General features: G+C 37.4%; 1 protein-coding gene and 1 long non-coding RNA gene across 2 annotated transcripts; one reads left to right on the forward strand and one right to left on the reverse strand.

The window, feature by feature from the left end:
• Nucleotides 1–3,806: 3,806 nt before the first annotated feature.
• LOC116294775 (delphilin) lies at nucleotides 3,807–26,991 on the forward strand. The gene is made up of 28 exons (XM_031702434.2): nucleotides 3,807–5,027; nucleotides 6,690–6,844; nucleotides 7,454–7,618; nucleotides 8,120–8,203; nucleotides 8,622–8,780; nucleotides 9,272–9,551; nucleotides 9,927–9,997; nucleotides 10,455–10,606; nucleotides 10,821–10,937; nucleotides 11,202–11,267; nucleotides 12,781–12,876; nucleotides 13,226–13,342; nucleotides 14,126–14,275; nucleotides 14,821–14,907; nucleotides 15,422–15,645; nucleotides 16,671–16,752; nucleotides 17,304–17,366; nucleotides 18,180–18,307; nucleotides 18,707–18,778; nucleotides 19,129–19,215; nucleotides 19,938–20,006; nucleotides 20,721–20,807; nucleotides 21,163–21,292; nucleotides 22,071–22,123; nucleotides 22,246–22,323; nucleotides 22,559–22,723; nucleotides 23,227–23,286; nucleotides 23,479–26,991. The coding sequence occupies exons 1-28, from the start codon at nucleotides 4,476–4,478 to the stop codon at nucleotides 25,645–25,647; spliced, it is 5,718 nt and encodes a 1,905-aa protein (XP_031558294.1). The 5' UTR covers nucleotides 3,807–4,475; the 3' UTR covers nucleotides 25,648–26,991.
• On the reverse strand, nucleotides 8,264–9,449 carry LOC116294776 (uncharacterized). The gene is made up of 2 exons (XR_004196957.2): nucleotides 9,324–9,449; nucleotides 8,264–8,754 (listed from the first exon to the last, which is right to left on the reverse strand). It is a non-coding gene; the product is annotated as an uncharacterized LOC116294776 (long non-coding RNA).
• Nucleotides 26,992–27,464: the final 473 nt, after the last annotated feature.

Below are 27,464 nucleotides of genomic sequence, written 5' to 3' on the forward strand. Positions count from 1 at the left end.
TATGGCTGATTGTTAATCGTAAATACACATCTTAGGTTATTCCTGAAAATGATTTTCATATGCAAACCCATTGCCATGGTAACGGATCCGGAATTATGAGTTATTACGAGCACTACACATTCCTGAACCATAGTTTGATTTAAAGAAGACGAATTCACCCGGAATGCAGTTATCTTTCCAGGAATATTAAGATTTAGATATACTTAATGGAAAAGACTAAGCAGAATATGCATTTTAATTTCAAGGAAGAAGTCACCACAGTGACATAATTAAGGTTATTCTATATCAATGAGATATAATTTATCTGAACAATTTTTTTTTTTAATCTATCGTGTCTAAATAAATACTATTATTAATAATATTATAATCTTGAATAAGGACATAAAATTGATTTTTTTAAACCCGAATTACATTGAAAACCTCCTTTTTCCAACATTGAGCATTATGTCAGTGGGACCTGTTGCCATGGAAGCCAAATCTTAAATTCTGACAACCCATATGGTTAGCTTATGACATAACAAATACTTGTTGCAAATATGAATCAGTTTCGTCGATGTTTGTTAGAGATATGGGCCATGTTTTCAAGAAAGCAAATTTCTCCTACCCCACCCCCCATGTAAACAGTCCATTATCTCGTTCGCGCTCCAGTATCAAACTTGTAAACAAGTGGATTCTAAAGTACGGGCCATGAGCTTTAATTTGATACTAAATTCACTTTGTTCTATAAGGGGTGCTACGAAACTCAATTTTTAATAATTTCATCATTTTTTAAGTTGACCCCAATCTCGTACCCAGAGTCTTCCAGCGCCTTCGTGCTTTGGTCAAAGACTCATAGGGACAACTGTGAACAATAACAGCTGCTGCAAAGAAATTATGATCGTTGAAATTAATTGAAATTTGAGCTGCAGATAATTGAAAGTTGCTGCAAATTGATAAAATATAATTATGAAAATTAAAAAATTCAATGAAAATTAAACATAACAGAATACAACGTTTCGATTAGTCCATACTGAAGCCATTGTCAAGTTAAGACAATCACTGATATGTGCATATTTAGAGATATAAATACTAAGTAAAGAAAACACTAAAAGGTATTGATCTTAGTATGAAAGATTTTCAGTTCTAAGTGAATATTTTTGCTCTTAACGATTCAGTTTGCACATTGAGATCCGGTTTACGATCTTTTATAATCAGCATCATTTCAAATATCGAACAGTCTAATCGACTCAGGTTCTGCATCTCTTCAGCAGCATTTTAAATTTCTTACACTTAGATGGCGGCCAAGACCGTGTTTGCTGCGTATTTGTTTATCGATGGAACTTGTCCGCTGTTGGTGTTAACAAAAATTGTTGCAAATAGCTGAAACGTTGCTTAAACCCACCCCTCTATAGTCTTAGGTTTTAATCCAATTATTCTAAGCCTTTCCGCTTCATTCGTATTTTCCCCTAATAAATTCAGAAGCTTTGTCACTAATTCGATTTTAAGAGGAAAAATAATTGAGTAGCATAATCATCAGCGATCTAGAATGTTGACAGTCCCTCTTTTTCTCTCCTACTCAGTATAGTCGAGTCGATTTAGTTCCCAAGCTTTTCCCTATCTTGGTCGCGCGAAGAGTGGGGACGAGTGAAACAGCACACGAAGAGTGGGGAGAGCATTGTTGTACCAAGACCCTACTCGTTAGCCACTAATACGTAGGGTCGACTGGGTACGAGAATGTTGGAGAGAGGAAAAGTAGGAACTGTGCGAAATTCACATTGGTTGAAAATGATAGAAATGCCGTTGAACGCGGCCGTCGCTAGCTGTCATGGTGTACAACTGTTACTGGCATACCTGCGATATCGAATGCTCTATAGTATCCCAGTCGTAAAATACCTTTGTTTTTCCCCGTCCTGGTTCCTACCCCAGAAAATGGAAAAGTTGCGCAATCGATTCCCTGGAGTATTCCGAACCTTACCCAATAGACTTTTGCGGGCTTTTGCTAATAGACTTCGAGTAATTAGCATATACCAGCTGTCAACAATGAAGGCATTGTCAAAATGATTTTTTCAAGTGATTATAGAGAAGGCGGAGCTAGCTTATCACTTGAAAAAAATTAATTTATACGCATGCTCTTTCGTTCGTCAACTACTGTAATTTAACATTGAAGAAATAGAAAACGCGCGCGCGTGCTGTGTGCAGTTATAAAGCATGCGGGGTTGGTAGAACACGAGAGAAGTGTTTGGAGAAGCACGACGCGTAGCGGAGTGCTTCTCGACACTTCTCGAGTGTTCTGCCAATCCCCAAGTGCTTTATAACTCCACACAGCACAGCAAACAAGTTTTTTATTTCTTTTATAAAATGCAAAGGGCGCGTGCGTGCTGTGTGCTCTCATAAAGCACGCGCTCCCAACCAATCAGAATGCGAGATTTATAACAGTTATTTTATAATTTAATTTCGAAATATATTTTTCAAACTTTACTTATGCGTACAACTCATCCTTTTTTTCTCTATCTTTTAACACCGCGGTTGTGTGAACAACATTGCAGTAAACGCAACGTTTTGATGCAACTCAAACACCTGCAAATCTGCAAACAACTCAAACAGGGTATGGAAGGGTATTTGAGAGAACCGGGAAACGGATAAAATATAGCGCGGGATGCGGGAAACTAGAAAAACATCTTACATGATTCGGTCAATGTCCGGGATGCAGGATGTTGCTTTCTGATTATCTGGGGGAAAATATTGATAAATAAAACAAAAAGTCAAACGCCTTTGAATATGTTAAATTGGGTCGTCGCTTTAAATTTTCGCGGGACACGGGATTTCGACACTGCGATAGCGTGTGAACAGGGATCCGGACTCCCACTTTCAGACCCTGCTCAAGCTTCTGTAATTCACTGTCATGCAATATTCACCTGATGCTTGAAAAAGTCTGTTATTTTTTACTATATTTTTATAACTATTTAACTGTTTGATAAATGTTCTGTACCTATTAATGTACTTTCACTTTCATGATAGTCTACTTAACTTAAATAGCTTGCTATCAATAGACGTCACTTCCGGTAATAGCTGTGTTTTTGATGGCTTGTAGAACTTTGGAGGTTGTTTTGATCTCTTGTTTTCTGGTTTGATCTCGTGAAAATAGTCAAATACAATAGTTTGCGGACTTATTTTGACATGTTTTGACTTAACAACCGCTACTTGCCCCCAGTCAACCGCATGTTTGCCCCCCAGTCAACTCCAAAAAGTCGAATTTTTTTCCATCGAAGTCGATCTTATTTGGGGATATCCTCCCCCTCCTCCCTCCATCAAAATCAAATGTTTCGAGTTGTCTGGAGTCGTTTGCGCCGGCGCCTGGATATTCCTCCAATAGACCGTTTTCAGCTCAAGGTTGCGTGCGCATCCAAACTTTAGGTTGACGGGCCACGATACCAGAACACGAGCATTGATGGTTTTCACGTCGGCCATGTTGGAGGACTTTAACAAAAGAATTGTCAATGAATTATTTTGTCATGTCCTCCAACATGGCTTCCGTATCTTTTGTTATTTAATTCTCTTGGGAATTTTGAAAACCATCAATTATCATGCATAACATCGATTATTCCCCTCTTTAAATATTAAAAAAACTGTCCTCTCTATTTTGCTGAAAATTGCGTTCCTTGAGAAAACGGTCTATTCAATGGTTACCTACATGTAACTCACTTCATGGGTTGCCTGTGGTTAAGTTACTAATTAGTATAGAACATTCCGGTGATTGACAGAACTATGGCAAAGAATCAAATCCGTAATACTATATAATTCCATCTCGGTTTTCTGCTTGATAACGGTTTTTCCCTTTCCAATGCGAAAAAAACAGCGTTTTCCACAAGCGTGAGATGACTGGGCTCATTTTTTGGTAGGATGAGATTATGCTAACCTTAATGTGACGACTTGGCTATGTATTTGCATAATCACTCATTACTAATGAGCATTGAAAAGGATTCTTTGAGGTCAAATTAATTCATGCGAGTTAACACGTTAAAGGCGAAATTTAATCAACGTCTTACGATAAAGAATTCAAAACTTATCAATATAGGAATAGTTTTACTGACTTCAAACGAGTAAAAGTTCAAAGAAAAAAGCAAAATCTTGAAGATATTGGCTCCGGAATCCTGGAATGTCACCTTTTCGGTGTTGCTAAGCTTCGGCGTCCTACAGCAAGAATACCTTGGTGATAAGGAATCCAAGCTGATTCCAAAGAATTATGACGAACAAGGACTACACAAACCTAAAGGCATGACTTAATTCAATACAAATTCAAAGTTTACTTTAATAACAGCGAATGATGTGTTAAATCCGGACTTCAATCACATCAAAATCATGAAGTGAAGGTTAAACTGCCCCGCACTGATTAACAACGAAAGGCTTCGTTTGAGTGTTGGAGAACAGCTTTTAATCGACGAAAAGAGGAACAATTTACTAATAATTTACACTGGAATTCTACTTTCAAGTCCATAATGAAGTCAAATGACTCATGGCCAGAAGGATTTGGCTTCACGATCGGAGGCAAAGCACCCGTGGTAATACTGTCACTTAAAGACAACTCAGTAGCTCAAAGAGCTGGTTTACATCCTGGTGATCAAATCCTTGAACTAAACGGAGAAAATGTCCAGGGACTAAATAAAGAACAGATAATTCTCCTAGCAAAGAGATCGACTAGGGTTCCTCCGGCTATAGCTGTAATTTCGCGTATTCGAACCTTTGATTTAAGACGACGAAGAGGAAGATTTGGTTTCACTCTTCGGGGCAAAGGACCTGTTTACGTTTATGATGTCGAAAACAAAAGTCCAGCATACAATGTGGGGATGCGATCTGGAGATTTAGTGCTTAAAGTCAATGGAGTGAACGTTCGTCATGCTAATGCTGATCAAGTCCAGCAGATCGTTGAGGCATGTGGACCTACAATTTCGGTTGTCTTGATAGCTGGATCACAGTCAATAGCAGTAAATGACAAAACTTCGTCTTCGACCTCGTCAAGATATCGACAGGCAAGAGACTTCTATGTCCAGGTATTTAAAACATTTAAGCTGCTCAAGTTTAATTTATACGTTTAACTTAATCGCTTTTATTATAGGAAGCTTTTAACTCTTTTAAGACAAGATACGACTGAAAACTTAGTTAAACTATTTCGCCTTTGATCCTATTGTTTCAATGATAGTCGTCAAAATGCTCGTAATTCTGTCAAAATTTTGTAATACTCTTACTCGTATCCTAAAGTTTCCACAGAAAAAAATCTTTAATGCATTTACTATGTTTAAAAAATTAATTTTCTAGCCTTGTTGGACCGAAGAATCAGTTCTTGATGTACATTTTTACACATTTAAGATAATCATTTCTAGTCGGGAATGTTTTCTTTTTTCACTTACTTAATCCTGGTGTTTATACGTGAGCGGCATAAGTATATCTTTAATTGTAACTCTTATTAGCTCGTGTGTAAATCGCAAGTATATACCAAGCAAATCATTCATGCAATGAGAACTATTTTCATAAGCTCACAATTTTGACAAAGTCTTTTCAACCAGAGATAAAAATCAATGCATGCGCAAATTCATTACATCATGTTATTTTAACAATATTTTGATGTCTAGTTTATTTACATATGTGTCTTTTCATTTCTAAGATATTGCAAAAATGCTGCTCTCAAAATATATCATAAACGATTGATTACAAAGTTGATCCGCAGAATTTTTTTGTAAACAGAGAGTTATATGCTTATAATTTATGATCTTTGATGTCAGAAAACTATTTCGAGCAAGTGAAAATGTAATTTTTACTACTTATTTTATTAAAATATAAGTACTAAAAACTTAAGAAATGTTTTCTGAGAAGAAAAAACTTAAGAAGCAAGATAGAAGGAAGATAGAATGATTAAATCTAGGTTGTTCTGTTCTTATTCTTTTGATGGACAGGTGCAAATGAAAATGCACACCAAGATTCTTTGGGTTGTTGTTAATGTTACTTCAAAAAACAAAAGACCACTACTGGAAGATAATAATTTTTTCTTAAAATCAAGTCTTTAACTAAATGACACTTATCAATTAGAAATAAAAACTGCTTTCAATAAAATAAGAACTAGTGCAACAAAAACTTTGGTAAAATAATGAAGTTTAGTTATATTCCACATTCTCATTCACAAGTCATTTATAATTTTTATAAACATGTAAACTATGTGTCTCCAAGTTGCACGCTGAAGTTTGGTTTTTCGCTGCCCCCAGTCAAAAATATGAAAGGTACCAATTGGTTAGGTTTGATCCCCCGGGGGTTGATTGACGGAAGCGAAAAAGCAAATTTCAGTGTGCAACTTGGAGACACAGAGTTTACATGTTTATAAAAATTGGAGTAATGTGTAATAACTGCTAAAGGTGCAGTACATAATAAAGGACAATAAAAGTTGTTGTGTTGAAAAGAAAAGTTGCAAGCAAATGTTGCTTTAATTTTTTTCTCCTGAAAGTATAACACTCTTTTAATTTTTTTTTTTTTTTTTTTTTTGTTTTGTTGCAAAAGTGAAAATGTGTTGTGGATATTTTGGATTTAATTATTTAACAAATGTTATACTTTACTTTAGAAATAAAAACAACTAACCTTGCATGACCTTAACTGGCAAGATTCTGAAAGTATTGATCTAAAATTGAAATATTAATGTCAAATATAATTATTGTTGCTTTCTTCAGATGAATTACTGTCTGCCAGGAGATAATGTAAAAAAAGCTCAACTCATCAAAGCACTGAACAGATATGCTAGAGACAGATCAGTGGAACAACTGAGTAGGATATTACTGGGAATACTACAGACACCCATTGAAAGAAAATTACTAAAAGAAATAAGGTAATGTCATTCAAGAACAACACTATATTACTTAACTGCAAGAGACTGACCAACAATGGTCATCTAGGACTCTGACTAATATTTCTTATTATTGGGGCATTTTTTGCCAAAACTAATAAATATCTTTTTTTTTTAAATGGACCATTAATATTCAAATAATATTATATATATATATATATATACAGCCATTTGCAAAAATTATGGCCATTTCAAATATAAGTACAAGTATATCGAATGTATATCAGACAGGGCGGGATATCTTTCTTGATATTTTTTTCACAAAGCCCTAGTGATAGACAACTCGAAAAAAATATCAGGGAGGATATCCCATAATCAGTTGACATGCTTTTGATATACTTGTATATATATTGGAAGCGGCCATAATTTTTGCAAAAGGTTGTATATGATATATGATAGTCACCCAATTGTTTGATTGTCAAATTGGATATAATCGTGCAACTGTCATATATGACCATGAGTGTTGGTCCAGCTGCAGAGGCTTGACTCACAACCTCGGCTAATATAGCCTGCACAACAGACCAGTGCCCAATCAACTGAGCCTACCAAGAGACAGTAACTAAAAGTTAATAATGTTAATATTTTTTTTAGATGTCTAATTCCCAAGAAGCACAAACCTCAGTATGATGTTCTTGTTGGAATAAATGCTGATAGGATGGCCCCTCGGCGTCCACAAAGTGCTATCTCGTTTGATTCAATGTCAAGGCAGTCTAGTTTAGATAACTTTGACTTGATGCCTGATAATGGGCTGTTTAGGTATGTACATATACAATAGTGATATTTATTTGCAATATATTAACTAAAGTTAGTATTTAATATGCTAATAATAAACACTTGATGTCATTGTAAATTTAACAGATCAAAAACAGTTTTCCGTGTTTGATACTCTGATCAACACGCGGGATGTTGGGAGAACACGAGAGGAGCGTAGGAAACCACGACACATAGCGGAGTGGTTTCCAGCTTCTCGAGTGTTCTCCCAGCATCCCAAGTGTTTTGATCAGAGTATCGAACACAGAAAACTGTTTTTGATTTGTTTTATAAAATAACAAACGCGCGAAAAGATCGAAAAAAGCAAAGTCTAAGTAAATTCCCCCTACGTGCCGTCTTATTCAAACTGACCAATGAGCGCGCGCGATACTGTAGATTAAAAATGACGATTGCGTGTTTTGATACTCTCATCAAACATGGTTTTCGACCAATCATAGTGCGCGTAGTATCCCAATTATTTTATAATTTATATTCTTAATTTTGCAGGACCTGGTCATCTGGGAGCAGTATGCAGAGCCAATACAGCCCTGTTATGGACCAGAAAAGAAAAGTACAAGCACAGTCCCCAAGGTGGGAAAACCAAACTGCTTACACAATAATGAATCGTTATCATACAAAGCATTATACATGTAACTTCAGCCATTCAGGTTGATATTAGATTTTATTTAGATGATGGTAAAATCAACAAGTCATAGGGCTGGGATGAAATTCATTGTCACGTGATTGCATGGATGCTTGATCATTATAAGAGTCAATGAGCCTGTTGATCTTGATTTTAAAAGATTGGGTTATCTTCGTAAGAGTGGAACCAGAAATCAAGTCAGACCCTCATATGAATTTCTGTACAGTATATTATATTGGCCAGAACATTTGCCTGATGAGTCCAGTTCTGACCATTATTCATTTCCCTTTGAATTACTGTACCATCTACATATAGTTACATTGTACAGTTGTGGCATATTATGTCTTCATTCATTTTAATATTCAGGACTGTTAGAGTTAAAAGAGGAGTTGGTTCAGGATTTGGTTTTACTTTGAGTGGAGATGCACCTGTTTTTGTCAAATCAGTGGATAAGGGAGGTCCAGCAGATTTTGCAAAGCTCAAACCAGGTGATCACATTCTGGAAATTAATGGATTGAATGTAAGGTAAGTAAAATAAAATGCAAACTTTTGTTAAGTACTGTATATATTTTGTTATATAAGTTACATGTAAACATGTATGCATAGATTTCATTTCAATCAAGCACATGTAATTTACAATCTACCATATTGCAGAGATGTGGGAGACGGGGGACTAGGGGAGGGGGGACTGCTATAGCCCCCCACCTTTTCTACATCTTCTTCGCCATTTTATATCACATAATGTATTCTGAATTGTAGCCCCCATCCCCCCCCCCCACCCCATTAAAAATAACACTCCAACGTCCCTGCATTGTGATATTACCTGATAAACACATCCCCAGACATGTGGGTGTTGGATGGCAATCAAGGCGTTTCCATGACATTCCATAGGCCTTGTTGAAAGCTTTGTTTTTTGGGGAGACAATGTTTTGGAAACACTTTAATTTTGCTTATGTGTGGTTGAGAAGCACTGTAATCATTTCCCTAATCATTTAGATATAATTGTGTTTTTACAGGGGTAAAAAGCATGGTACAGTCGTGGAGCTTTTAAAAGGCAGTGGTACTTACCCAAGCCTCTTTGTTCAGTGGCGTCCAATGAGCACACTTAGACATCATGGATCATCAGCATCCTCAATCAGTTCTAGGTCAGGTCTGTCAGTCACATTTGATAGAACTGGTGAGAATACTATTCCCAGATCAGCATCAACATCATCAAGAGCATCATCCACAAGAAGTGGATTTCCTGCAAGTGATAGACATCATGTACGGTCCCTTTCTAGAGAATTTAAATGCCAGGTCAGTATAAACCATACATGCATCTCCATGGATTCAGTTAATTATTGTCTTAATCTGGATATTGAGTTAATGGTACAGAACGCTGGTTCTGGTTGTTAAAGTTACCACAATAAGTACACTATAGTTAAATCATGTAGCTAGTGTAGTACTCCCGTCACCAAGATGCTTCATCATTTTTTTTCCTACAGTAAATTCAAATTCGTATTTGCTTATGACAATAGTAACGTAAGGCAATTGGTGCTAATTAACTGAACAAAAGAAAGTGTGCAAGGGAGTCTGGTAGTGGGAGTCAAATTACACCATACCATGCAAGCATTCAATTGATTTTGTCATGAAAGTTGCGTGTTGTGAAATATTGTGATTGTATAATTGCAGATGGATCGTCTGTTTACCAGTGGAGAACAACAATACATTAAACAGTGTCTAACAGAATATAAGCATGACAGGTATCAAAATATTCACTTGTAACATTTCAACTTTAAAGTCTTAAAGACATTTTATAAAATAACTGGGATACTACGCGCACTATGATTGGTCAAAAACCATGTTTAATGAGAGTATCAAAGTGAGTATTGCAACTGTCAGATTTTAAACTATCGCGCGCGCTCATTGGTCAGTTTGAATAAGATGGCACGTAGGGAGAATTTACTTATACTTTGCTTTTTTTTTGGCCTTTTCGCGCGTTTTTTATTTTATAAAACAAATCAAAAACAGTTTTCTGTTAATATTTAGCCATTCTTTTAAGTTTGAGACCGTATATAATAAGAAAAACTATCAAAAACAATGTTTGAAGAAAAAGAAAAAAAAATTTCATGATACAAAATAGTTTGTGTTGAAATGATCCATATCTTTTTTGTGCTTTCTTGAAAAAAAAAAAATTATTTGTATTTTGTGCTTCGCTAGGAACATATCCAAGTTGCTAGATGGCATAGAACCAGTTCTGGATGACCCCACCAAGCTTTCTATTCTGCACAATATGAGTGGACTTTTACCTGATGCAGAACAATCAGAGTTTGATAGGGCTGCTGCAAGGATTTTTGCCAAACATTCAGATGGTAAGTGAAAGACCCGATTGTAGCGAAGTTTTGATTATAGGGGCCAATCTACCGAAATTAATTAAATTTTTGGTGCCAAAAGCAAGAATTTTTTAAACTCCCCCTCTCCATGCTATGCTCCCCTCAATACAGTATGCTAGTGTTGTCAATAATAATGATCAAGTTTAATGTTCTTTAATGTTCTTATGATATATAAATATTATTTGTTTTACAGAAGGCGTCATATCTAGTTTAAACACCACAGATAAAGATGTAATGGATGTGCTATACAGAGTACAAGGAATGAGACTGACAGATACGCCTCGTGAGAGGACAATCATTGGTGGATCAGGTATGGATAGATCAAAGAATTTGAATTTGATTGTCATTAGCATCAGACTGAGATTATTGGCTAGTAACCCCTATTCTTGTCCCACAAAATAGTGCACCAGCCCTTCATGTCAGCATACATCATGTATCTCATGCATCATCTTCATCATCTCAGTCTATCTCTTTCACTATATCAATATTATTGCCACAGTTATCCTCATTAACTTGATCCATCAACATAGGCTCATTCATATCATTGTCATTTTCTATTAATTTATCCTTACAGCCATGACTCCTGAAAGGCCTGATCACTGGCCTGCAAGAGGATCAGCATCACATTGGAATTCTTCAAGTAAGAATCCCTATTTTTTAATGTGAATATCAATTAATTGAATTTAACAGGGAGAGAAAGGGGTCAGCCGGTTATGTATCACATGCTCATGTTTGCTTTGCCCAGATTGTTGCTCCGAGCAATTTAATGTTTGCAAGCTTTGCTTGGATTGCTAAATCCGCTAGTTCCAGCTACTGTAATTTCTCCTGCAGTTTTTGTTATCTTTATGCAACCCTCTCTGACTTGGTTTATTTGTAAACATCAAAAAATACTCCGCTCTAAAATTCAGTGTGACAGGTGCGGTGACCTGTGGCTTAGTTGCCATGGAAACATTCTTGCTGGCTTGTTGAAACATTGGCACCTACCCTCCAATTATGATCTGAACGGCATGTTAACGCTGTAGTTTTGATATATCATAAAGCAACAAGCTTATAGCAAGATGATAAACATACCTGAAGTTTTAGTTATCATTGTAGTAGGACAGGAATAAGATCCTTAAACTAAGACCCAGCCATGCGATAGAAGAAAAAATAACCAAACAAGTCTGCAGAATTTAGAAAATAAGTATGAAAATAATATTCATATTATTATATTGACAATAATAAAATAATTAACAAGGTCAAATTAAACCGAATAAACTCCGATCAAGTAACCTATAATTCAGCTCTTGGAAACTGAAGCTTATAGTCAGCAAACGTTTTATCTGTAAAGCAAAACTTCTTTAGTTCGAGTTCTTGAGATTGCTTCAGTATTAATGAACATATTTACATTCGTAAGAAGTACCTTGTTCCTTTTGAAGAAAAAGTATTTTTGAATAATACACTGCCAGTCGATGATGGGAATGGGATAGCCTGGTTTCGGTTTCAGCTATTCCTATAGCCGTTAGACTCGGAGGACAATACGATGAATTTTAGTTCTCATGAGAGTAGTAAGATTCTGTTGTTTTGTCCTCTGAATTGGGCTGCATTGGGAAATGTTTGCAAGGAATCTATTTTCAAAGCTCCACGTTAATATCTATGCATGTACTTACTCTAGTGTATAACTACCGCACCATGTATGCTACTTTCTGCCTCAAGAAATCGTCATGCATGGCTCGACGCAAGAAATATATTTTCTATTTTTCCTCGTGTTCTTCGTGTCCTGTCAAAACGAAGTGCTCAACAGAAGTGTGAGAAGGGTCTGGGACCGAAACTCACGAGTGCAAAGAAACCAAAAGGAACCAGCTTTTTCGTCTCATCTCTTTTTTTTCCTTAATCTTTTTTTTTTTATTCGTATCTGTTGTTTATCAAGACAAAAAGTTGCCACAAAATTTACCTTTACATTTTATGGGCAATTGAACTCGTCTTATCGCCGGTCCTTCTCAGTTTTGCTATAGCTTTCAAGTCAATATAATCACAAGCATCACAAATCTAGCTACCTGTCGCTTAGAAATGCGTTGGGTGTGGGTTAATTATCACGTGGTGGATGAAACAGCGCTGTTTTTGTTTTGTTTTGAGACTTATCATTGTTATTCTAACTTGACTCACCTTACCAGGAAGTGACCTAGACACAGTACCTGTACGAGACTCTGGCAACATGACTGATTTGGATGATGCCAATGATGAAGATGAAGAACTTGACTTAGGACTAGGTAAAAGCTAGACATCTTTTAATGACTTCAAATTTTCGGATGGAAGATGCAACTATTGTCCATTAATAAGACCAAAAATTCTCTTGCACCGTTTATGGCCACACTATTTCTTTTAATGTATTGTTCTGCTTTAAAGCTCCGGTTGGAATATGCATCAGCGCCAAGCACAATATTGATGACAACCATTTCGTTTTTTTGGGGGGGTGGGGGCATAGAAATGGATTAACTGGTTTATGATAGATGAATGGCGATAATTTAGGAAAACTTGAAAAATAAGAGCATAGGAGTTCACGTATATTTCAAATGATTTGAACTTGTTTTAAAATGCCTTCATTTTTTTTTTCTTTAGAAGAGTTAGCTGATGCACTTCTTGAAGAAGATCGAAGGAAAGCTTCACAAATGAACGTCAAGGTTGATGTACATGGAACCCAGAGACAAAACAAAGTGAATGATACACAGACACAAGGTATTTGAAAAAAATAAATGAAACAAAATGGATTTAGCCCAACAGCGGCGTTTCTACAGACTAATTTACTTCATCCACTGCCAATAGGGCTTTTAAGATGTGACGTATTTCCGATTCCACGCACACAGAAAAATCGCTAATCCCACAACTTAATCCCAGGATTTATTCACTACCTTCAATCAATTACATATTTGAACAGAAAATACTTAATAGCTCTATTCCGATTGGAATCGAACCAGGTTCGCCTTGGTGAGGCGCAAGTGCATTTACTGCTACGTTACCCGTGTTTCCACTTCAGGAAAATTGAATTTATGGTCCCATCCACTCCAGTTGATTTCCCCCTACTCCACCCCTACAAGTACATCTCAACATTAATTTTCTTTTAATGGGTTGTGATACGATTACATGGAATGCAGATAGCGTTCATAGTATGATTTTTGGTTCATTCGTTTACACCTATTTCAAAAAACGTCGGTCGGATATAGATATAAAGTGTGAAATCTGAGACGGCCGAGTAGCACGCTGCAACTTTGTAATAAATCCACAGCCAAACAACGTAGTTTTCGTTTAGATTGGAATATAAAGTATGACCTTTGAGATATAAACGTGATTTTTCGTATTTTAGCCAGAAAACATAAAAGCACAAAAATTTCTTTCAGTCTCAGATCGCCCAGACCGATATCGGTTTTGTTTTAATAGGTGTATTGAAGAACGAAAGTGGTCTAATAAAAAAGAGAAGAAAGTTAGGTTTATAACCACTAAACATTTGTGTTTCATTTAAAGGTCAATTAACGCATATATCAGTAGAAGGTACAGAAGAAGGACCTTCATGGGAAGAGTTGCAGCATGATCTCAATGCCAAAGCTAAACAGCTTGATCTGGCTAATAAAGTTATTTCAGAGCAACAGAAAATCATTGCAGAAACGAAACCAGGTGAAGGCAAAGGTGTTTTTTTTTTTTTTTTTTTGACCCCCACATTCTACGGCCCTCGTGCCGATACTCCAAACCATAGAAATATGTTGGAAATGACGATTCCCATACCATGGAAGTGTTCAAACCATTTTAAGTCTGACTTCTAACTGACTTATTTCCAATATATTTCTAAAAGTATTTCCATGATCTCAAACGGACCGATTTTTACAGTTCACCTTTTTTCTCATTTTGCTTGCGCATACACTAATTCGCGCCTTCTTTTTCCTTTGGTTACGGTTAGTCTCCTATTCACAAGCAGCACCATGTTTCAGAGTTGTCATAGAGCAGTCCACATAATAACTTTATCGTCCTCTTCCAATCTTAAGTCCTGTAATGTCGTAATTCCCTAGCACTCTACGTAATGTTTCGACGGCCTAATATCAAACCTCTTCTTTGGGAATACGAAATTTTCTTGAATTGTAAACCCAGACAAACGACATGACACTAAGTCTACCCTCACTCATATTGTGTTCTTAACCTGACATACAAATGTTTTCTTCTCCAAGATTCTGGTAGTGAACCCAGTAAACAGAGCTTCCCTAACGATTTAGCTTCTGCAGTAAAATCAAGAAACAAGGATCAAGAAAGCGATGGTAAGATTCAGTATTTGCCACACAGGTCTTCGTTTTGCTCCTCTCGGGGAGTGTGTTTCTTTTTTCATTGTCATCCGTTCTGCAAAATTGTCTTGAGTCAGTTGCTTGTACACGGGGTTTTTATACTCGTGGCCTGAAATGGGAAAACGTGCAAAAACAAAACAGACCATTGTACCGGTTACTTTGTAAAATGTCTTAACCAGTAGAAGATAAAGGATCTTTTCGTAAATTTTTTATTAACGATGACTGGCTTGAAAATGTCTATTTGTAGTTTCACGCGCATAACAGAAATTACTGTTTTGTTCTTTCTTCTAAAATCAGGTGTAATAGTCAATTTAATTACTTTACATTGTTTTGTTTAATTTTACTATTTGAATTATTTAGAAGCTAGCGTCAACTTTCCAGAGTTTTGAATAGTATGCAATAGTTCCGTTCGGGGAAAAGCCTTACTTTACTTTAGAAGTAAAGTAAAAAGCATGGACGAGTCATGAATGGTTTTGGAATATGTTTTCAGACTCAGCAGCTTCATCGTCATCGTCACCTCCCCCTCCACCACCACCACCGCCCAATTCTGCTGCTCCACCTCCACCACCACCTCCGCCTCCTCCTGGACCCCCTCCCCCACCAGCACCGATGATTGGAGGCGCACTGAGTGCTGATGGTTCAAAGATGACACTGAAGCGAGTAAACTGGGAAAAGCTAAGCGACGTGGGATTAGAAAATACCGTCTGGGCCCAGGTAAAGTACCGGGAATCTAATACTAATAATTTTTTTATCCAAATTCAATTCTGAGTAATACATGACGACAGATACCCTGGGTTCCAGGCGCTGTCTCGCTCCAGAACCACTCTCTCGATCTAACAAATCCTACGACGGAGAAGCACCGCAGCGAGCGAGCATCACGTGACACTGAAATTTAGCTGCCGAAAAGATATGAACGCAGGAAACATCTTTAGTGCATCACTTATATTGCATTGCATTTCACCGAAGCAAGACCATAATGCACCTTGTTTGTTAAAAACAAAACAACAACAGCAACGATAAAAACAGAGAAAGGTCTAGGAGTATTTTGAACTTGAAATATTCGTGTACATTTATCAAAAGGCTGTTGATTGGCATTATATACATTAGATTACTACCACTGCCACAATCCCTTGCTCTCTTTTATTCAGTTACCTATAGCTCATTAGCTCATGTGATGTCGTACTATTCTCACGAGGCAATAAAACTAATTGCAAAAAATTGTGGAACATTTTCGTAGTGATAGTAAAATGACGCCTTTATTAGTCACTTTTTGATTCTTACCATACAAATCAGTGACGTAACATTCCATCGAGCCAGCTTATAGATGATTATGATGATGATGATGATGATGGTGATAATGATAATAATAATAATAATATTAATAATAATAATAATAATAATAATATAAACAATAACAATAATGATAATAACAACAACAACAATAATTTTAATTTTGATTTTAATACTTCTATAGCGCAACATACTTTACATATATAGTCTAATGCGCTTAAGGTTCAGAGATTTCACTTTCGTATAAGTGGAAGGCATGTTGTTTTGCTCGGGAAGACAAAAAAATTTTCCTCTATCTCTAGAAAGTTTTTTTTTCTCTGCAGCAATTCAGCGGTTTAGAAATAGTGAAATAAGTGGTAAAAGCCAGCCAGTCTTTAATACTTTTCTGTGAACTGAATATATAGACTGTTTTGTAAATGGCTTCTTATTTTTGCTTTGGTTGTCTAAAGCTTGGTCGAAACGATCCCTTGGATAACGTGATCGAGTTCATGGAGCTGGAGCAGAACTTCAGTACAATAAAAACAACACAAGGTATCAAAATATCTTTCATTGACCTTCATAAATGATTCTCTTTATTAACTAAATGTATTTATGTCTTGTAAGATTTTTTGATTTGATTCTCTGTGAGCTCTAGCTTTTAACGTCCGTTGTTGACAATTCAACTCTATTTTTAGGTTAGCAATCGTTCTCAGCGGCCAAATGGACCTATCGGATTAGAAAGAAAACGGCCAAAAAACCGAGGCAGTTACATAATAGATTCGTTCTATCGTTTGACATTCATGGGAACGTTTGGCCGTAAACCATTGCTAACCCTATATCAATGTATAGACCATAGTAAACGATGGCTGCCTTCCTTTGTATGTGTATATCAATAACCATAGCAGTCGTCTCAGCTGAGAGTTAGACGTCTAGTCGCTTCGCAATGCTTGGTGCTATTTTATATTCTCAAACTGGGAAAATTTTTGATGCTTATGGAAAATAGAATAATCATAATGGCGGTTTTTTTGGTATCAGCTTAATATCGTTATTTTATTCATTTGTTATAAAATTGTAATCTATGATTCACTTTTGATGTTTTGTAGAAAAACCGACCAAGAAAAACGACAAACCCAACGTATTGGATCGTAAAAAGCTGTATAATATTTGTAAGTATATAAAGTAAACTGAAGGGTTGTGTGATACATATAGCATTTCTAGATTATCCTTTTCACGATAACACCAAAGTCACGTTTTCAGTCCACATAGTTTCTGTATATAGCTAACACGAAACCACGAAACCTGGCAGGGCAAAATGAAACGTACTGCCCATGCGCAAAGTCTATAATTTGTGAGCTGCTTATTGAACATACCTTTTTTTTAATCATTGAAGGAGCGAAAAGCTTTACAGTTGATTTTGCCAAAAAAGCTTTTTCGGAAAGCTACATACTCATATGCCGTAACGTATACCAAAGTACTTTTGATACAGTTTGGCCAACCTTGTTTTCTTGTCACGCAGCCTTAAAGAAGCTGATACAAGCTCATTTCCTATATAATCATTAATTAAGATGAAATGAACGTTCTTACAATGGTCTTGAACATTCATTGAAGCGTAGAATGTCTGCTCCTAAATCTTCATGATACATCCTCTTCGTCTCTATTCAAAACCAAAGTCGTGCTACACCCAAGCCGGCTCGTAAAGGTTTAAAATCCTACATAAGTAAACATGCATCTTTCTTACTGTTTAGGTCATACATTTATATTTAAAAAACTGCGGTATTTCCTTACGTCGGAGATGCATATTACGTTTTGCTCTTTCCCGAAACCAGTGCTGTGTCGGATAGAATCCGATATAAGAAACGCCGACGCACCCCCCATCCTTCCCATAACCCCTCCGGATTTATCTGGAAAACCTCGCTTTGCATGGCGGGAGATACGCGTTCAAGGTCTGGACCCAAAGTGACATGATTGTTTTGTTATAGCAATTCTTCTTGGTCATTTGAAAATGTCAATCAGTGAAATCAAGTCCCTTATCCTGTCGATGGATGATAGTAAACTATGTGAAGCTCATCTAAAACAACTGTTACTTTACGCACCTGACGCTACGGAGGTAAGGATTCCATCAATATTTCTCTTATTGAAGTCTTTTTACCCTGTCCTCCTCTATATGATCACAACAGATTCTATATTCAAAAACAACGGGTCAATATTCGCCGTTTTCACATTCCCTTATATACATTGTATTTTTTGATGGAGTGTCGGCTAAAAGTAGCCAGGATAAACACAATGCTGCAAAGGCATCTCAATATTGTAAGCTGCTAACAAGAAATAACCAGAAACAACTAAAAAAGAAATTTTGTTTAAAATCTTTGAAAAAAATTAATGTGAAGCATCTGATTGAAGAGCGTGCGCAGTGTTAGTTTCAACAGTATTTTGACTGTGCCCTGTGACATTTCACCGTCAGTCAATCCTTCGTCTCAAAGGTAATGAGTGATATTTTTTTCTTCAGCTTCAGAAATACAAGTACGTCACAGCAGATAGCGTTGACAAAATGGAAAAGGCTGATCAGTTCTCGTACGAGGTAAATATGATTATGGTCTTAACAGGGTCATGGTGGTCTCTCTCTCTCTCTCTCTCTCTCTCTCTCTCTCTCTCTCTCTCTCTCTCTCTCTCTCTCTCTCTCTCTCTCTCGCACACTCTCTCTCACACACAGTCTCTGTCTTTCTCTCTCACTTTATCTCATGCTGAACTTAACTCGAAGTTCCGCAAACGTACTCCCTCGTGACCAGGCTAAATGTAGTGGATGAATCCTCTAAAAAGAAACTACATGACTTTATGGGATCAGATTTAATTGCTGATGGTGCTTTTGGCTCTAGTTTTACATTTTTACGGGATACAACTTAATAATAATGATACAACTTTTGTTTCCAGATGAGCAAGATTCCATACTACACGCAAAGACTCAAGGCTATGCTTTTTAGGTCGCAGTTTGATGACAAAGTTGACGAGATCAAACCAGTAAGAATTGTGTCATCTTAAAAATAGTTATTGTTATTCTTTATTTTCCTTTACGAATGCGGGTATAGACACCTTTAAGTTCCCCTATATCCCAATCCGATGTCTCTCCATACTACTTTACCCTGTATCGTAGGGAAATAATTAAAAGAACAGGTTGTAAAAGGAAACCCTGGCAGTGACAACTCTCAGTGCCTGGCCTTTACTAATTTGGGTCCTCGGAGTGGAGCTTTGCTCTGTGGGGTTTCCCTGCCCATGTCGCGAAGATGTGCAATGTTTTTCATTGGTATCCATAGTAGCGCGTTTGTATACTGAGACCTTTTTAAGAAAGGTACGATTTTCTTGGGGAGAGTTGGTACTCAGTTTAAAGGGTAGGGTCGTCATTAAACTTCTATGAAGGGCCAAATCTGACGAAATTCAGTTCCTTTTCATGAATTTATTACTGAGAAAATAAAGGAAGAGGGCTAGAAGCATTATAAAAAAGTTGACTGTGTATTCCCCAGCCCCCCCCCCCCCCCCCCCCAGTAAAAAACGTAGCTTCCCTTAACGTAATAACCTATAAGAAGGACCTTAGTAGATCTTGCTGTATGTTTAATGGAAACAGTTCCCATGAACTCTAAGAGCACGACGTCAACTACGAGACGACAGAAAAAAGGGTGTTGCAATGTATGTTTAGGGTAATCCAAAATACGACGCCGATACTGATAAATGGAATACACTTTTAGGATCTGGAAGCCGTTATCGATGCGTCAAGAGAACTGAGGTCAAGCGAGAAACTGCAGAAATTGCTAGAGGTATTTACTGAATGCAGTTTAAGGCTGTTCACGGATTAATGTTTTGAACGTACCTTTAGATTGTATCAATAACTTGAAACGACGTCTGTGCTGGTCTAAGTCAGGACACGTCCATCAAACAAATCGATTTGAAATTTAGCTTGTTAGGTTTTGTGGAGGGGAGGGTATGGGGGATGAGGATGTTAGGAGACCCGGGTAATAGCAGTCGGAACCTATCAAACTCTACTCACATGTGATATAGGACTCGAACCTGAGAGGTGAGTGCACTTCGCAACCTTCACTACCCTGGGCTCCAGATACTATATCAAGCCAAATTTTTTAGCGACAGTTGCGTGCAACATTACATGCAACAGGTTCAAAGGGGATGTCACACTAAGCAGCTTTTACTATTAAAAAAAATATGAATGAAGGAACGCTACCAAATAAACCTCCTCGGCTCAGGCGTAATGTTTTCCCATTTCACACGGCCACGTGTCATTACCATGAGTGTAAGATCCTTTGTTGTATCCATATTCATGAGTCTTACACGTCTGTTAGAGCAAAATATGACGATACTGAGAAGATCATGTATTGTCACATCTCCTGTATTGTCATGTCCAACTCCATTTTTTGTAATTCTGAGAATTTTTACAAATGAGAGATTCTTCTATTTATTAAGTTTTCTACAATTCTCAGTGCGTAGAAAACTTACTAACTTTGTATTTTTCCACTTAGCTTGTGCTCTTAACCGGTAATTACATGAACAAAGGAAATATGCGGATAGCAGGCGCACAAGCTTTCAAGATCACATACCTCACCAAAGTAAATGGAAAATATATAGCTGTAATGATAATATACTCATCGTTATTTTGCGTTTCCACATAGGATGCATCAGTATCACAGCAGAGTTCTAAAGCTAGGAAAGGGGCTAGCACGTTTTGGCGCAATAGTCTCGGCAATTGCTCCATTGATCCGGAAGCGATAAAATTGAAAACATAACATATAAAACATTTAATCGGTTTTAATAGTCTCGCAACACTTTAACATTGTAGCCCTGGATGTTTTCATACATATTTGTCCATCGCTTTAAATATGGCATGCACAATAGCTTCTATAACTACTATAACTAGCTCCATGTGACTATCATGTTTTCAATGTTGTGCTCTTGTTTCCATAGTTGAACAGTACCAAGACCACCGACAATAAGTCAACGTTACTTCACTTTCTGGTGCAAAAGATAGAAAGCAAGTGTCCTGAAGTACTGACCATGAAAGAAGATCTGAAAACTGTCCCTGTGGCCGCTAAAGGTTAGATTTTAATGCGTTTTCGTTATGAAAACACATACTTTTTGATGCGTTGTGGCCGAAAATGATTGAAATAAATGATCAAAACGCATGCGTTTCAAAAGCGCGTCAGTGTGGAGGTGACCTAAGCGTGTTAAGCAAAATTAGAAGGTTTTGAAAATGCTGGCTTCGTTCGTACTGGCACGTCTGTTTTTCGCATTCGCAGTTGATGATATTGCACAACTTCTGATCGTGTCTGTTTTTAATTTGAAGTTGGCTGAAAAGTCAAAAAAATTCCGTTTCCTATGAACACTCCATCTATCAAATATATCATGGTTTGTCACTTAGTTCAGTACGATTATGAATGCCAGGGGATCTCGTGATGAGCCCATCAAAAACCAGCCAATCAGCGCGCAGAAAAAAATCTGATCAGGCGGTCCATCGAATCTACTGGGCGGAAACATGGTGGCCGTAGTCAGAGGAAATAACTATGAATCTTTGCTTTCCTAGCTACGTTATTGACTAGCAATGCATTTAAGATCCTGCCTATTCTTAAAACGATTAACTATGGGACAAATGGTGCGTTGCGGTTCCAATTCTTTTATGAAATTATCGTGAAATGAGATCTCTTTGTTCGCCGATAGAAAACTGAAACTAGGACCGCCTGATCAACCACAACAAGCCTTTGCGCGCGTTCCCTCCAGATCACCTGGTGCGATTTGAAATATATTTCTTGTAGGATAAATAATGGAATAACAGGTGTGATTTCCAGATTAATACTAAACTCTATTATTCATTACAGTTTCTGGTCAGATGGTGGCCACTGAAATTCAAGATTTGTCAAGAAGAATGAAGGTTCGATGATCGAGTCATTATGCATCTGATATTAAAGTGCCGTTATTGGTTCTACATGAAGTCAACAGTTGAATAGTTAAGAAAAACAATTTAATCAACTATATTAATGTATTCATCCACAGATTCTGCAAGATGACTTGATCTCTTTTCAAGCCAGGAATGTCCAGGATGAGGACGATCACTTTATCGAAGTAGTAATTGTATCCTTTTTATATCCAAAACCAAATCTCTAGGAAAAAACTTCATAAAAGCTAAAACGTTCTTATGGTTGTTGACAGTGCAATTGACTAATGCCTGATCACAATTGCAGTTAAGCGCAGATCTAACATGGATTTCTTAGCGCCCCGTTTGCAAAAAGAAATATAAATAATGTTTAAGACTTTCATTTGTTCAAATCTATTTCAAAAAAATATTAATGCCTTAACAAGATTACAGGACATCATCGAGCAGACAGAAGGAAAACTAGAAGAACTATTAAGTTTACAGAAAACAATGAACAGTGAATTCAAGAAAACTGTTGCATTCTTTGGGGAAAAGGAATCCAAGACGACCACGGAAGATTTCTTTGCTGTTTTTGCTGCATTTCTTACTCATTATGAAGTAAGAATACGCAGAATGGTTCAAATACTATTAGTTTACAGGTTTTTCTTTGGTGGAGGGGGAAGGATAGTCTCCTAAGCAGCCGCTATTAGTGTCGTCACGCAACGCTCACTCCCCTAATTGCGTGACAACACTAATAGGGGCTGCGTAGGACACCAGGGGAAGAAGAGGGACTTGAGTTTTGCTCTTGCCCTAGGGCGAGTCATTCATATAGATATTGGAAGTAGAGCAATAGAAAATGCCTTCCGCCATCCTATCCGACCCCCCTACCCCCCCCCCCCCCCCATCCCCCTTCCCCATCCCCCCTCCCAAAAAACATGAACAGTGAACGCTCCCTAAATTTCTTAAGATCAGAAATTTTGTTTTTGGAACCGACACTAAATTCTGAAAGCCATAATTTTGTGAAAAATAAATAAATGCTCATTTTGATGGATGGCGTGAATTGAGAGTACGTACACCAAATCAAACAATCTATATTATCGTCGTTTTTCTTTGTTTACCAGGTGGCTATCAACCACAATGCCAATAAAAAGAAACTTAAAGAGGAACAGACAAAACGCGAGGTAAGATATTCTTACGGATTCTTGCTCCTTCAAGCCCCATTGTACTGCAAGCAGAAGGTTTATTTTTACCAATTATTCGCTGAAACGAAGTGTATATATTGTTAAATATTCGGAGGAAAAAATTAAGGATTTTTTTTTCAATTATAATGAAACTATTCGGTTTATTATATATGACTGTTTTGTAATCAACAGGAGCGGTCAAAACTGTTCCGTGAACTGAAGCAAAGAAGTCTCAGCGTGAACGATGAAGAGGACACCGCTAAAGTGGAGCTGAAGAAAAGTTTGGATGACAGGAAGGCAAAAGTAATTCCTTATGTTCTTGAGTCAAAGGAAAATGAGACAAAGAGTAAAATAAATGGAACAAAGAGAACAGGCGATACTGAATTACATGTTAGGTCACCTTCTGCTCCCGCAAGCAGTCAATTACAAAAACAGGTTAAGTCAGTTGTATCTACCAAACCTGTTGTACCAGCGGCCAAACCAGCCTTACCAGCCAAACCAGTTGCACTTCCCAAGCCAGTTGCACAGGCCAAACCAGTTGCATCGGCCAAACCAAGTGAGAAAACCAAACCAGCAGTACCGGTCAAACCAGAAATCACTACGAAGCCTCTACCTCCACCACCAAAACCAAAACCCTACGCTGTCCATTTAGCTCAAAAGAAGAGCGACTCAAACAATAATTTGAACAAAAACAACCAATTAAACGTTGCTAAAGATAGTACACAAGTGATGTGTCCTTCCCGTACCATAGAAATTGAACCTAGGAAAGAAGAGAACAGAGAGATACCGCACGGATTTAGAAATATATTGTCTTCATTTGAATCGAATGCAAAAGAGGAAAAGCCATTAGATGTGCTGTATGCAAAACCAGATATGACCAAGAAAACCCCCAAACAACTTGCACCTATAGAAAATGTCCCACTTACACCTCCCAGATCACATGACATCAACCATTTGGAGGAACCAAACCAACCATCATCACGGCAAGACCCAGGACCACCTAAACAACTGGCATCTATAGAAAATGTCCCACTTACATCTCCCAGATCACTTGACATCAACCATTTGGAGAACCCAAACCCACCAACATTGCGGCAAGACCAAGGACCACCCAATTTCAAACCACCACCGCCACCTGTTGGCCTAGAAAATCAAGTCAGACACGCTGTGCACACTGCTTCACAACCAACCAAGGAAAAGGCCAAACAAGCATTGACAAACGGAGGCAGCCTTTCTCCTCCTACAGGTCTCGGGCTTGATGATGATTCAAAAGATAATCAAAACTCATTATCCGTCACTCCAGCGTTTGACTTATCCTACTCGTCGGTTGATGTAGTTACGACAATACCACAAAAACCTGTGGGTAATTTAGATTATGAAGATGTGGAGCCAAGGTTTAAGAAAACAACACCTCCACCCAAGCCTGCGCCTTATGAAGGTCAAATGCAAGTCGTACCTATGCACAAACAAATCGATTCCATCACTAGAGGCTTTGCTGTTGACAGTGAAGATCATGAATCTAAAGATGACAAACTTGTTTCACCAAGACATCCAATCGCTGGATCAGGATCACTTAGACTTTCTTCTGCACAATTAGTGGCCAATGCTTTAAGGGCCCCAATACCAAGCAAATTGGATATAAGCGTGCCAAAAAGAGACAATCGTTCATCGCCATCTGTTAGCAGTCGATTGAGACATACATCAGTTGGATCTCCAAACAAGCCTAAACCTCCGCCGCCTCCTCGAACGTCCTCGATCAAAGATTTAACTCAAGATGAAACCGAAGCAGATATTGATCGAATTATTGCGAGGGCTCTGTCGCCAGATATGAAACCAGAATTTGAACTTGATGATATTCCTGTTCGAGACACAAACACGACTGACACCAACTCACCCCTGTCAGACTTTTCCTTCAAAAGCAATACTAGAGATCTGGACGATAAAGTGTTTGAAGTCGGCAGCTACAAAAAGGAAACATTTGCTGACCAATTACCGGTCTCAAAAAATACAACATCGAACTCATTTGGAGTGGTACCACCACCAGCTTGGCATGAAGCACACGGTGTTCCTCCTTTGGACTTGTCAGAATTTGATTTAGAGTCAAGTATTACACCTCCACCACCTCCCAGTGAACCCCCGCCATCTTTGCCAATACATGACTATGTTAACCTTGATATGCCATCTTATGAACCCAATTTTGAGATAAATGGCTTAGTTAATGGGAGTAATGAAATATCAGACGACGAAGACTTCGTGCCCCCACCTCCTCTGCCTCCAAGTGATAAGTATGGTCCGTTAGATGGAAGAATAACGGATGAGACGATGAAGCCTTTGGTTCCCCCACTAAGAAAGCTTCGGTAACACAGAATAGGACTGCCTATTTCTATTCAATAATTTAATGCGCTTTACGTTATAACAGAAACTTGATAAATGTGTTATTATGGCTGATAAAAAATGTAAAATATTCACAATATGCTATATTTTCTACCCTGCTCTGTCTAACAACCCAACAGTTTTGATGATATTACCTAGCTGTCATGTGGTATACTTTATGTTACGGTCACCAAAATGTTCGGACAAAATATCAAATAACTCCACGTTTTTTTTGCTTAATTTATGCCTGAGTGAATTCTTAGCTATCTGTGAATAAGTTAACCAACAAAATTGCACGAATTAGTGGAACTTTTTGTAGATCTACGGTCTACTGAGGTCTATACTGAACTTACTAATTTGTGCAAATTTGTCTACTGAATATCCTACAAAGTTTTTCATGGATATATGGCATGCACTAAACACTTGATAATTAAATACATTTGCTGCGCGGATACTCCAACCGGGAACACTTTACCAATTTATTATTATTAATCAATTATATTGCGACATTTAGTTCAATATTTTTTAACCTGCCAATCAAATAGCACATTGATATGATAAGATTGTGAGAACGTGATAATCTGATTGGCTAACACACTGTTATCAGTTCAATCTGTCTAGTTTACTGTTATCTGATTGGGTAGTTTCATTCAAGTGGTCCCCGATAGTGGGTCCGTACAGTAAGCGCTGCAAGGTAGTAATGTTTTCACGGATATATGGCGTGTACTCTACTAATCCTGATTTAAAATTTCCTTTTTTATGTAGAAAAATAAAACAAGTCATTCATGTTTGTAGTTTATTCTAAAACAATGTCCGCACATTTTGGTGACAGTAACATAATTTATACCGCGTGACGAAAGAGACCAATAGGTAAATTTCGCCGATAATTAGTTATATTGCATGATGAATTAAGTTGTCGTTCTGCGACACATGCCTAATAGACCTCTAACGAATTCGCTTGACTGGCCACGAAACAATGGTTTCAAGTCGAGGTTGAACTTGATGAATAAATATATCAGTTTCAGTCTCGACTTCAAACCATTGTTTCGGGGTCAGTCAAGCGAATTCGGGATAGGTCTATTCACAATATTCTTTAAAAAATTACCCTTCATTAATTATGTATATATCAATCAAAATGGTGTGCAAATAGTAACTGAACATTAACTACCCTGAAGCCCGCATGAACGATGTGTATTAGGAATCAGTAGTGACTAATAGAGTGTGACATATTTGATATTTGAAGAATGGCATGTTATTTCAGTAAATATGTATGAATTTTATCAACACGGTAAATAATGTTTGTGTCGTTTGAATAAAATATGCCTAATGCGAGATGATCATAGCTGACAACAACAAAACTATATAAATTACACCAAAATAAATGGGAACTGAGGTCATCAATTAGATTCATCTAATAATAGGACGTTTGCACGATGGCGTCATTGACCTCTACTAGCAGACTCCCTTGCACACTTTCTTTTGTTCAGTTAATTAGCACCAATTGTCTTACTATTCTCATGAAGGAATACAAATTTAAATAAGAAAGAAATTTCGCGAAGCATCTTGGTACTGGGAGTCAAATGATGATATCGGGCAAACGTCCTATTGTATACACTTAATTGAAGAATTGTTGTCGGGTTTAGAAACATAGAACATAGAAGCTGAGACCGAAATGGCACATGGGAAGTGACAATTATATTATAATTTATTCATTTGTGCCATCCATGCAGTCGTTTTAGAATGCCAAACGCGTATTCAGAAGACCTACGTTTGAGAGTGGATGTACTTCTCCATGTGCCATTTCG

The sequence above is a fragment of the Actinia tenebrosa genome, unplaced genomic scaffold (genome assembly GCF_029948245.1).
Source record: "Actinia tenebrosa isolate PJP-AT-01 unplaced genomic scaffold, QUT_ActTen_1.0 PGA_scaffold17__23_contigs__length_9995812, whole genome shotgun sequence".
NCBI lineage: Eukaryota > Metazoa > Cnidaria > Anthozoa > Actiniaria > Actiniidae > Actinia > Actinia tenebrosa.